The 11,686-nt window shown below is 28.1% G+C and overlaps 3 protein-coding genes across 6 annotated transcripts; 2 read left to right on the top strand and 1 right to left on the bottom strand.

Annotated features, from left to right (window-relative positions):
* Nucleotides 1-232: 232 nt before the first annotated feature.
* On the top strand, nt 233-1,956 carry Ctu2 (Cytosolic thiouridylase subunit 2). 2 transcript variants are annotated; one of them, XM_066744388.1, is made up of 3 exons: nt 233-497; nt 583-857; nt 933-1,956. In XM_066744388.1, exons 2-3 carry the CDS (start codon nt 593-595, stop codon nt 1,883-1,885), a joined length of 1,218 nt encoding a protein of 405 aa, XP_066600485.1. In that variant the 5' UTR covers nt 233-497; nt 583-592; the 3' UTR covers nt 1,886-1,956. The 2 variants fall into 2 exon arrangements, with proteins under 2 accessions (XP_066600485.1, XP_066600484.1); XM_066744387.1 differs by having other exon boundaries at nt 233-501.
* An 828-nt stretch (nt 1,957-2,784) lies between these two features.
* Vha13 (V-type proton ATPase subunit Vha13) lies at nt 2,785-5,287 on the bottom strand. The gene is made up of 4 exons (XM_066744389.1): nt 5,091-5,287; nt 4,416-4,516; nt 4,250-4,348; nt 2,785-4,168 (listed from the first exon to the last, which is right to left on the bottom strand). Exons 1-4 carry the CDS (start codon nt 5,170-5,172, stop codon nt 4,094-4,096), a joined length of 357 nt encoding a protein of 118 aa, XP_066600486.1. The 5' UTR covers nt 5,173-5,287; the 3' UTR covers nt 2,785-4,093.
* A 459-nt stretch (nt 5,288-5,746) lies between these two features.
* Nucleotides 5,747-10,711, top strand: LOC136783962 (uncharacterized). Of its 3 annotated transcripts, XR_010824354.1 has the most exons (10): nt 5,747-6,013; nt 6,095-6,770; nt 6,846-7,162; nt 7,236-7,435; nt 7,496-7,734; nt 7,805-7,998; nt 8,066-8,287; nt 8,389-8,627; nt 8,709-9,121; nt 10,160-10,708. XR_010824354.1 is itself a non-coding variant. In XM_066744382.1 (9 exons), exons 1-9 carry the CDS (start codon nt 5,961-5,963, stop codon nt 8,828-8,830), a joined length of 2,262 nt encoding a protein of 753 aa, XP_066600479.1. In that variant the 5' UTR covers nt 5,747-5,960; the 3' UTR covers nt 8,831-10,711. The 3 variants fall into 3 exon arrangements, 2 of the variants coding, with proteins under 2 accessions (XP_066600479.1, XP_066600481.1); XM_066744382.1 differs by having other exon boundaries at nt 8,709-10,711; XM_066744384.1 differs by having other exon boundaries at nt 6,082-6,770; nt 8,709-10,711.
* The last annotated feature ends 975 nt before the right edge of the window (nt 10,712-11,686 follow it).

Raw genomic sequence — 11,686 nt, 5'->3', positions numbered from 1 at the left:
GAGAAAATATCTCCGCTCTCTCTTTATTCCGCTTTCTGGCAACAATGCATATATGTTTTACCCTATTCTAAGCTTAACGCTCGTGCTTCGTGGTCTCTTCCGATAGATGGCGTTAGGGGTTAGATGGACCTGAGACACGCGTTTGCCAACACCAGCGCCGCCTACCGGTAGGGATTGCCTCGGGACCTCGCATGAGCAATCTCCCGTTTCATCTCTGGTAGTATGTACATACGCCATTAGTAACTTAACTCAAGACAGAAAGCTCGAGTTAGCATACAAATTATACAATTATATGTATACATACATATGTATGTAGAGTGGGATATGTGTGTGGTTTGCTAGCTTTTTCAGTCAGCTTCACTCCTGAACTTTACCAGGAAAATGTGTAGTAGTGTATACACTACTTTGGCATTCTTGAACACGTGTAAATATGTGTAGTAAAAATAATATTGGTTGTAAGAATAATAAAGCAACGTTTGAAACCAGCGATGGCGAAGGTTTGTAAGTATGATAAATTAATATAAAGATTTCGTGATTATATTATCTATTTCCTAACATTTTATTTTTGTTCATTAATTTCAGTCAGCAGCAAATGTGTAAAAAATGTAAGACTGGAGATATCCAAGTGTGGTTACGAGGAACAGATACTTACTGCAAGGATTGTTTTTTAGCTAATGCATCGCATAAGTTTAAATCAGCATTAGGTAAATCAAAGATAATTCGTAAAGATGACATTATTCTTATTGATTATTCTGGAAACAAAAGTTCAACAGCACTTTTACATCTCATGCAAGCAGCAATGTGTGAGTCTTCTAAGAAGAAGCTTATATTTAAACCAATTGTGCTTTTTATTGATGGTAATAATCAACATTATTAAATATTATATTTTGTCTAAAATTAAAATTTTCAATGATAATATTATTATATTATAGAAGGGTGTGCTCAAAATAAACCTTTGGCTGAAAGGAAATTAGTGATAAATAAAATATTAACAGAAGTAAAGAATTTTGGTTTTACTGGTTATGTTACATCACTGGATCAAGCTATAAATAAATCTATATGCATTGAAGATATTAATATATCAAAATTATTGGAAAATAATAATGATTGGTATAAAATTATGGACAAGCTATTGGATGTTACTTCTAAAAATGACTTTTTATATCAATTAAGAATGAAATTATTGATCAATGTTGCATCTAAATTAAAATGTAATAAAATATTTACCACAGAGTCAACAGCAGATTTAGCTATGAAAATATTATGCAATATGTCTCTTGGCCGAGGGTCAAATGTTATGTCAGATATTGTATTTAGTGATGTAATGAAATCGAATATTGTCTTAATTCAACCAATGAAAGATTTCTCAACCACAGAGATAAATAACTATCTTAACTGCTATAAAATTCATCCTATTCTAGAGGATGCTAATTCTCATAAAATTGTTGATGGCAATTCAATACAAGCTGTGACAAAACAATTTATAAATCAGTTAGACTCAAAACTGAATGGAACAGTCTCAACTATTTTTCATACAGGAGATAAACTAAGGATAGAAAAAAACTTAGAGCAAAATATAGAAACTTGTATTTTTTGTAATCTTTGTTTAGATACAAGTTTATCAGAGGATATATCTGCTGTAGATGCAATTGCTTTTTCCAGATTAATATCATTAAATGGTTTAAATACCAGTCATAATAATATTGACATCAAAAGTTCAACCACAAATAAGTACCAAGAATGTAATAATTGTAACTGTACAGAATCTAAACATAATAAAATTTGTTTAGTGGGTTTCCATAAAAACTTATGTTATAGCTGTAGGTCTATTTTCTCTAAGCTAAACACTGATGAAGTAATACCTAATTTTTTAATGATTCAATAATATAAAAATTAACTTTGAAAAACTTGTAAAAAATACCCTCCTTTTTTTAATAATAAAGAATGTAAACAAAATATATGGTACAATCTTATTGTAGACCTTTAAAGTTAAGGTAGAACTATTTTATATAATTAGATATGTATAAATTAATGATAATAATAAATACATCTAAGTTTAAGTAGTGTACAAAATTCTTCAAGAATTTGGAGTTTTTAGATAAATGACTTTTCAATGTTTTTGCAAAACAAAAAGATCATTTAAGTTTTAAACTTGTTTATTTAACTCAACTTATAGGTTTTCAATCTTATTAAAAAATACTATTTTTAAAATATAGCCTAAAAGGATAAATAGTAAAAAATAGATTTTTATCTACATTTTGTAAACTGTCCCACAATGAGGAAATTTTTATTTGAACAACTTTAAGATAAGTGTACAAACTGCACAACTAATTTCAGTTTTGAATAAAGATAATTTGCACATCAAAACACCTTTCTAAATAGCAATTATTTGTTAATATATAATATTCTATTTATATTAATAAAAACTGCTTTATTACATGGCAAATATCGAAATCTTAATATTGCAACCCAATAGTTATTTTTAAGTATTTCAATACTGATTACTTTTAACAATTGGTTGAATTTAAATAAAACCTTAAAAAAAAGTGAACCTCGATAATTGCAAATAATGTTATGTTTTTTATGCAGAAAGCAATAATAAATAATTTTAAGAAAAACAATTTTTTTTACAGATTTATTTACATTGTATACAACCAACCAATCTTATACACCTAAAATAAAAGAAAATTGAAAATAGTTACAATAACAGTATAGTTATATTAATTTAAGATTTCTACAGCTGAAAGAAGCCTTGAGACTATGTAACTTAATTGCACAGTGACAAAAATAAGGAATGACATTTATTCACATAGTGTCCAAGAGTCTGAAAATAAATGAACATCTCAAAAATTAAGAGCCTGTCCTTTCGATCTTATGACTATGTTAAGTAGATGTGTACACTTAAATAAATTTGACTAAATACTACAAATATTATTATTATCAAACTTTTTTAGGAATGTAAAAACATTTACATTAACACCTTTTACATTATAGGTCATTCTTTTTCTGACTTTACTACAACACAAATGCAGTAATTTAAAATGAAGAAAAGATATTGATGTCATATATCAATCAATTGCACCAGTTCAGTAATGCAGTAAAAATGATCAAGTTTTTAAAAAATTATTGCTGAAGCTTTTATAGCAAAAGTATTAAAAATTTTTAATCAAATTTATTTAGGTCTACACTGTAGCACAATATAAGCTTAACAAAATTAGGAGCAGCATTAAATCTTGGAATAAAATTTGTTTAAGATATACTCTTAGTACTTTTAAAAAACTTACAATTGCATATATAATTTTAATTATAGATGCTGGTTTAAGTTGTGTAAGTCATCTTTAGACTTTTACATAAATTCCTACATTTTTTATGGCAGACTCCTTTAGCTGTTTTTAAGAGTTTCCAAAGTAATACATTAATGTAACATCTTCAGTGGCAGATCCTTAAAATATCATTGTTGTTATAAATTTGATAATTTTCCTATCATTGAGACCAATTTTGTTACTAGGGAAATAAATGCAGAGATTATTAGAAAATTAATTATAAATGTGCATGAGCATGTCTTATTAATTGAAATTAAAATGATAAATGTTAAAAGCATTTGGAGAAAATATCATGTAAAAAATATACAATCTATACTATTAAAAGATTCAAGTCAAGCTTGACATCATTTATACCTCCACCAAAAGTAAAGCCTAAATGACCTTTTAACAGAATTTTAAAAGCACCATAAATACATCTTTAACAATTTTTATTTAAAATTTTATATTTGAGATAGAATCACTTTCAAATCTTTTGGCCAACCAATACATGTTTAATAATATTCTATTCGGTATTACTGTATGAAGTTTAAATCCATAGTTTATTAGGAAATATATCATAATGTGTAGGCTTTCACATTTTAAGCTTAACAATATTACTATAACTCTGTTGATTATTTCATATCAACTATATATTACAATTAATATGTATACTCTTGCCTAATGCTTACTAATATGTTATTATTTTGTCAAAGTACATTAAACAAGCAAAAATTCAATTTATATAGTATGAAGAAAAAACTATTATCCTATATGCTATTTATTGTAATAGCTTACATATCAGCACGATAATTTTTATGTAATTCTGGTTTAATGTCATATACCAAATCCAAAATTTTAAGCATAACCTATGAAATAAAAGTAGTTTTTTATTGTACCTAAAATAATTTCAAATTTGTTAAAATAAACAAACCCATGATACTACTTACAGAATCCTTGTTAATAGATAATGTAGAATTCATTTCATCAATTTTCACTCTTGTATCTGCTTCTATACGAGCAGCTACATCTTCTTTTGAGCCCATATGCTATATTAAAATATACTTGATATTAAAAAATACACAAAAAATATATCTTAAGAGGAGGGTCAAATACCTTAATTTCAAAATCACGAAACTGCTTTTCTCTTTCTTGTCTATATTTTTCAATTTCATCTTGTGCTTCTTCTTTAGCCTGCTTCAATCGACGTGCTTTCCCTAATACATAAAATAATATAAGTTTGGGCCTGATATATCCATTACAATATATGTAAAGATTTTAAATATATTTATAATTAGTCAAATTGCAAGTAATAATAATGGCTGCATGACTTTTATAATTTAATTGTAATATTAAAGGGAAATCATGAAACCCATGAGCATGTAAAGAACATTAGGAAATAGAAGGGACTAATATCTTTTTTCTTATATTTTAATTTACTTTAACCCAAATTTAAAGAACATTAAATTAAAAATAAATATTTCAGTTTTAAAACTTTTCAATTAAGATATTTTATACCACATTTTACAGCTAAAAATGAGTGAATCTAGTGTAGATTGGATACCCAACTAATGTGTTACATTAAAAGTGGTAAAATTTATCTTATGTTCATATAAGACTCGTGAAAATTGTATTAACTCAGCTCGGGATTTCATAGAACCAATACCATTATTAATCTTTCATGGTCTAACTAGTGTAGTTGAAATTAAATATTGGATGGCATTTATTACAAAATCAATTTGGACTTCAGATATTATAGCAGAGCAACTTATTGAACAGAAGAAAACTTACGTTTTCTGGCATCCAAAACTTTTTCTGCTGCGCGTTTTTCAGCTGCTAATAGTTGTTGTATACCTTGAGTTTGACTTGCCATTTTTGTAATGATAAAATTGACGATTTTTCGCAGGAATTATTACCAACAATTATATGAGTCTCAAGCTTCCACTAATTGCCCCGCCTAAAATGATGGCGCTAAACCTCGTGATTCTTTGACAGCGTTGCCCTGCGTTGCCAGATCTCAACGGATTTCAACGTTTTTGATTTGTTGGAATCGTTAGGTTTGGCACCTTGTCGTAAAAAACCTCAATTTTTTGAATTGTTTTGCGTTTAAATATTATTAATGCAAATTGTCAAACAATTTTATTTTCTTTTCATCTTTTGGATAATACGGCTTTTTTTATTACATGGTGCAAGTCCTAACGATTCCAACAACCCCTAAAAATTAAAATAGGATGGAAAATAACGCTGGAGAATTCTCCCTCGTTATTCGTTCCGTAATGTTGGCTACAGAGAGCTACAAAGGCTGATAGAGGGCTATCGCTATAGTTGCTAGCTTTACGCCACTTTACGCTGCTTTACGCTACTCCAGTACATACATGTGTATGTATGTATTTGTATAGTAAGTCAAAGTAGTCAGTTGCTACTTGCTACTCTTGCTAGTTGCTAGCAGTTGCTGGCACTGGCAGTTGCTAGCTGCCGGTGGATGCCGGTTGAAGTGAGGGAGGGATCCCGTTAAGATGAGAGACCGGGCCAATAAACAAACGAAGCCGCAGGTAATAACAGAATAAAAATTTTAAGTTAACTAATGAGCTGGCCTTAATTAACTGAAAAGTAACCATGGAAATTTTTGTTGTTTGAAACTTTCGAAATTGTATTAAAAATATGACTGAATATTATGAAGAAATACGTGAGCAGTATGGGGAAAAAACTGCAAGGTTTGAATTGCGTTACTTCTATTAGTGTTATTATTACTATTATTGTTATTATTTGTAAGATTATTTAGTTTTTTAATACAGCTTTTTAAAGTTGAAAAATGCAAAATTGGTCAAGTTGAATGGAGGATATCAAGTTCCTGATACAAAAATTTTATACGATTGTCATTGTCTTATTAATTCTACTGCTAAAAGACCTATAAAACATGATGAGGATCTATCACGCTACATGATTAAGATAAAAGAAAATTATTCAGTATGGAAATATGTTAAATTAACCTCCTCGCAGAAATCATGTCGTACTTTACAGGAGCAAAAAAGAATTTCACATGATCATATATTAAATATTGCCCAGTATCCTAATGATATATTAAGAGAAATAAAAAGTACATATGTTGGTAAAGAAGATGATTCAGAAGCATTAAACTCTTTACAATTAAATAAAATCTTGTGTAGGATACTTAGAAAATTTCAAAAAAATCATAGAAAGATAAATTATTTTAATTTTCTTAAGCAAACTTTGAAATCAAATGTTAAAGGAAGGAAGAAAAAAAAAAGTTCTGAAGAAGAATTCCTTAAGTACCAACTTCCATGGCATGTTTTGAGCAGTTTTTTATGTAAAATTTTTCATTTTGTTGTACCAAAGTGCATGTTTGGTTCTAATCGTAATGGCAAGTGTATTAAGAAAGCTATTTCAGCAATTATTAGGGCTCCTTTTAATGCAATCGTAGATATATATCAGTATATTCAGAAGACAGATGTAAGTTAAAAAATATAATGGTATTATAGTATACACTTCTAAACAATTTAATTTATATATGAAATTTTTGAATAGATCAATTCCATTTGGTGGACAAAATTTATTCCTGATAATAAAGCTAAAGCTATAATAGTCTCAAAGCTTTTTAAGTGGTTAATTGTAGAGTATTTTGTCCAGATTTTGTATAGCCAAGTTTACATAGTTGGAGGAAAGCAAAACAATATGCAATTTTTTATTTTAATAAAAAATTGGAAAAAAATGGAGAAAAAATTTCTAAAAAAATATCTGAAAAATGGAACTTATCAGCTTATAGAGGCTGACAATTGTCATATTATTACTAAATTATGTTTAGTTCCAAAATATGACTCGCTAAGACCAATAGTGTCCTTGAAGTAAGAATAGCATTTTGTCATTAAAATTTTTAGGTATTTCATTAATATAATATGAATAATGACTTTTATAAAGGGATCACAAGTCAAGATTGAATGAATGGTTAGCCATAAAGATACTTCTGCAACAACTATATTATAATCAAAATGATTGGAAGTGTGACTCCTTTCAAAGTTACTGGAGAGATGTGCAAAATTGGAATAAAAGCAGAGAGACTAAAGGCTGTTTTGTAGTATCTACTGATATAAAAAATGCTTTTAGTTCAATTATACTAGGTAAAATCAATAATTTACATAAATTTTAGTAAAAGTTATTAATTTTGTATTATTCCACAGAAAAGTTATATGATATTGTGCTTCACTTATTTGAAACGATTCCAGAAGTAATTAAGCTACAAGAATTTTCTCTAACCACATGTAATTCATATTTTCTCAAATCTATGAAATACTTTGTAACAGGAAATTTACCAATTCCATTACCTGCCAATTGCTTGTATGCAACTAAAATTACTAACAAATATAAGAACAAGTCTGAATATATAAAATCTATAAAGCAATATATATTTTGTCAAATTGTAAGTTAATTATTTGAATGAGATATAAGATTCATTGTTTATATTTCAAATTAAAATAATTTAATTTTAGGTTGATTTAAGAAACGAAAAATATCTTGTTAAGAAAGGAGTCCTTCAAGGAATGCCAATATCAAGTATATTATCTGATATATATTACTCATATATTTTTCACCGATATATTAACATTGGTTTAAGAGATCGATTATTCTACAGATATGCAGATGATCTTTTGTTTATTACAGATGAAATAGATGATGCTATAAAGTAAGTAAAAAACATAATCATATTTCATAAAATTAATACTGCTGTATTAAGTACTTTAATTTTATAGATTGTTACATATAATATTAGAAGGAGTTGGCACATTCAATTGTAGGTTTAACAGATCAAAAACACAGGCTAACATATTTTCCTTTAACTGGAATGATGTAGGCACAATAAAGTATCTTGGCTACACTATAAATATTAAAGATTTATCTGTTGAGCCAAGGTATGATATTCATCCTAGGTATACTGTTTATAGAAACTATAAAAGAGACAAGCCGCTGTGCAAGTAAGTTCCACAACAAAAAATTAATTTACGTTGAATATGAAATTTTTAATTTTATGACTATATAATAGGATATAATATAATAATAAAAATCTATATAATAGGGTTTTAAGAAAAACATTGGATAACAAGTCATTTCTGAAGCTAGGCTATTGTATATATTCAAATATTTATACAACTTTAAATATTGTTCATCAAATTATTCGTATAGATGCAGAGCGCACTTATTGTTACCTAAAAGATTTGTTTAATGACAGAAAAGAAATTCCAAGTGACGTTCGCCAAATTTTAATTTATGATAAGCTTAAACTGGCTGATATTATTTTGTCTCTGCTAGAAAAGAGTATGATCAGTTTATAATTTTATATACTAAAGTAATAGCGCAATCAAGAGTTTATAATATATTATTCTTTAATGTTTTTAGATAAACCAGTATTTAAATCCTATTCAAAGGATAAGTGGAAAACATATATTAGAAATAAAATATTCTATGAACTTAAAAGAGTTTTAAAATGTAAGAGAAAAATGAGAAATTTATTCATCTAGTAATTCTAATTGTTTGATCTGCTTACTCTATTAAAGATTTTTTTAATGAATTGAAAACAAAATTTTTTATTAAATATTGAAAGTTTTACCCTCTGGCGGTTGGGATAGTTTATATTTGGACCGCGTAAAACATTTAGGAATTAGCGAAATATCAGCATTACATATTTTTATAAATACTGACAAACATATAAGGTTCTTCATATTAAAAAATTATTGGACGTCTAAGGATTAAGGGGAAGAAAGCACACTTGATAAATTACGTATTCCTTTTGGCTTATATTTAATCTAATGGTATGATTTGTTTTATAAGTTTATTGATATAAGCTGGTCATGTAATATAAATGCATTGATTAACGACATGAAGTACAATAATGAGATATGTATATATACATATTTGCGGAAATGGAGACGAAGATGATTCGAGTATATCGCTCACTAACTTCAATAACGGCACAACAAAGATTTTTGAGTCTTGAGTTTTTAACTAATTTTAAAATAATATACAGAGTGAGGTACTTAAGTCGCCCCGAAGTATTAATACAAAAAGACCTGTACCTCTTTAACTATAACAGATATTCATTTATCACATATGACCTTTCTAAAAGCAAATAACAAGAGACTTCGAAAAGGTCCTATGCAAAAATTGAATATCTTTTATAGTTAAAGATACATGTCTTTCTGTATCCATATTCTGGGACGGCTTAAGTACCTCACCTAGTATATAAATTGTACATGCTAGAGTTAGATTATACAAATTATTAGTACTATATAATTTATTGTAAGAGCATTTGTACCCGTGTTACATGACCCGGCAGTATGTAAACTGAGGATAATTTTAACGAATGACTAATATATTTTTTAACCACCTGTGTATTTTAACAAAGAGTAGTAAGCTTGGTCGCTAAGAGAAAATTTGAAGAATTATTTTTGTTGTGATTATTATATATACATAGTAGAATATCAGAGTGTTTCTCTAACAGCGGAACATAGGAGATTTCGTGTTATTTGACTATAGTACTTACTATAGTACTTTTTACTATAGTAAAATCACTGTTTTCCGTTTAATTTAATCATTAAACATAGTCACCAAAATTAATTAAGTAAAATGATATTTATAATGAATAATAGAAGCAATTAAACTATAGTAACCATTAAATCTTAACTATCTACGATTTTATTAATTATGTTAATGTATAGTAAGTTGCTTCAATGCTATAGTCAAATAACACTCTGTGTTCCGCCGTTAGAGAAACACCCTGTGTATATATGAATGAAGATTGTTAAAGAGGCTCGATTGAAATTGATATTTTTTTACGTTGTGTTTATTAGAGCACGTAAGCAATATGTAACTGTGCGATGAAGTGTTAGTGCTTTTATGGGAGGATAAATATGAATTGATGAGTTGACACCGCATGTGTGTACAGTTCAGTCCAATAATTTTGCACCAGGCGAGTGGAAGCACAAATCAGAGGGGCGAGAGGTTATCTAGGGAGTTTGTCAGTAGCTGTCAAATAACGCGGTTAACCTTCGTTTTTGTATCGTAAATAAAGAATATTTTCGGGAAACGGTTACGGAAGAGAAGGAAAGATTTTCCTAAATAACAGGAAAGAAAAAATATATGAGATGAGTATTAATTAATAGCACAACATGAAAATTATTGAAAATTTTTAAGGAAATATACTTTGTGGTTATTTTATTTTTATTACAGGTGAAATTCTGTTTCTGATGAGTTTCAATTAAGGAAGAAAGTACTTATAGACCAATAAATGAAAAAGCATTAATATATAAATCATTTCTGTATGGCCCAGTCATTTCAATAATTGTGACGTAATAGTAAATGTGTAAGGGATTGGTGTATATACAAGAAAGTCTTATTATAAATTAATAATGAAGTACGATTAATGTTTTGGTTGCTGTTATTATAAATTAAAGCTAGTTCAATTAAAATATTATTTTTATTTCTTCCCTTTCCAAATTATATACACATAGCAATTACATATTCTCGTAGTATTTATATATTCTTTAAATTACTAACAAAATTATAACTATTTTATGTTTGTAGAACATAGCTGTTTCTTGCAATGTTTGTTATTGTTCAATGTGAGCCAAATTGCAAAGAGTTTCTGCAAATGTCTTATTGATCCGCCACATCCTTCCACCTCTTGTGTGATATTTATTATTTGTCTCCGTTGTACTATTTTCTTGTAGTCTTTAACATGTAACAATATTTCTCCAATTATTTTTACATATACGCAGATCTGATAATTGTGCTGACCTGCAATTATTTTTGTAATAGTTGAAATGATTGTTAGGCCATTGTCTTGCTTAATTTGAAAAATGAACATTTGAATGATGTTATTTAATCTTGACTATATGATTGGTATCTCTTCTGCAAGATATGTTCTCATAATACTTGGGAAGATAATGTTCTTTAAAAGGTATGTGTAGTTACGCGGCAAAATCCTAGCGTATAGCGATTGCTGCCACGCGTGGAGCAAAATAAATTAAAAAAAACTTCATTATGAATATAGATCGCTAACTAATGTTCCAAAATAATCCAAATAGTTATATTTAGGATCTACATACACAGGTTCTACAATAGTCTGGGGACGTAATACTAAAATAAACTAATACGCGAAAATCAGAATAGTTAGGTGCCAGGTCTACTTTAGGCCGGTGCGAGATGGAAAAATTCAGGGCTGGAAAGTTCAGAATTTGAAGACAAAAAAGCAGTTTTTATGTTCTGAAGCTCGAAATGAGGACACTCTGAAGTAAAATTAGATAAATTATATGTTAATTTATCACCTTCGTATGGAATTGGTGTCTACCTAGGATGATTACTACTTTTTTGTTTTC

The sequence above is a fragment of the Prorops nasuta genome, unplaced genomic scaffold (genome assembly GCF_024137725.1).
Source record: "Prorops nasuta isolate Cenicafe-Biocafe unplaced genomic scaffold, Cenicafe_Pnas_1.2 PNAS00038, whole genome shotgun sequence".
Taxonomy (NCBI): domain Eukaryota; kingdom Metazoa; phylum Arthropoda; class Insecta; order Hymenoptera; family Bethylidae; genus Prorops; species Prorops nasuta.
This window is presented reverse-complemented; position numbering and strand designations above follow the sequence as displayed.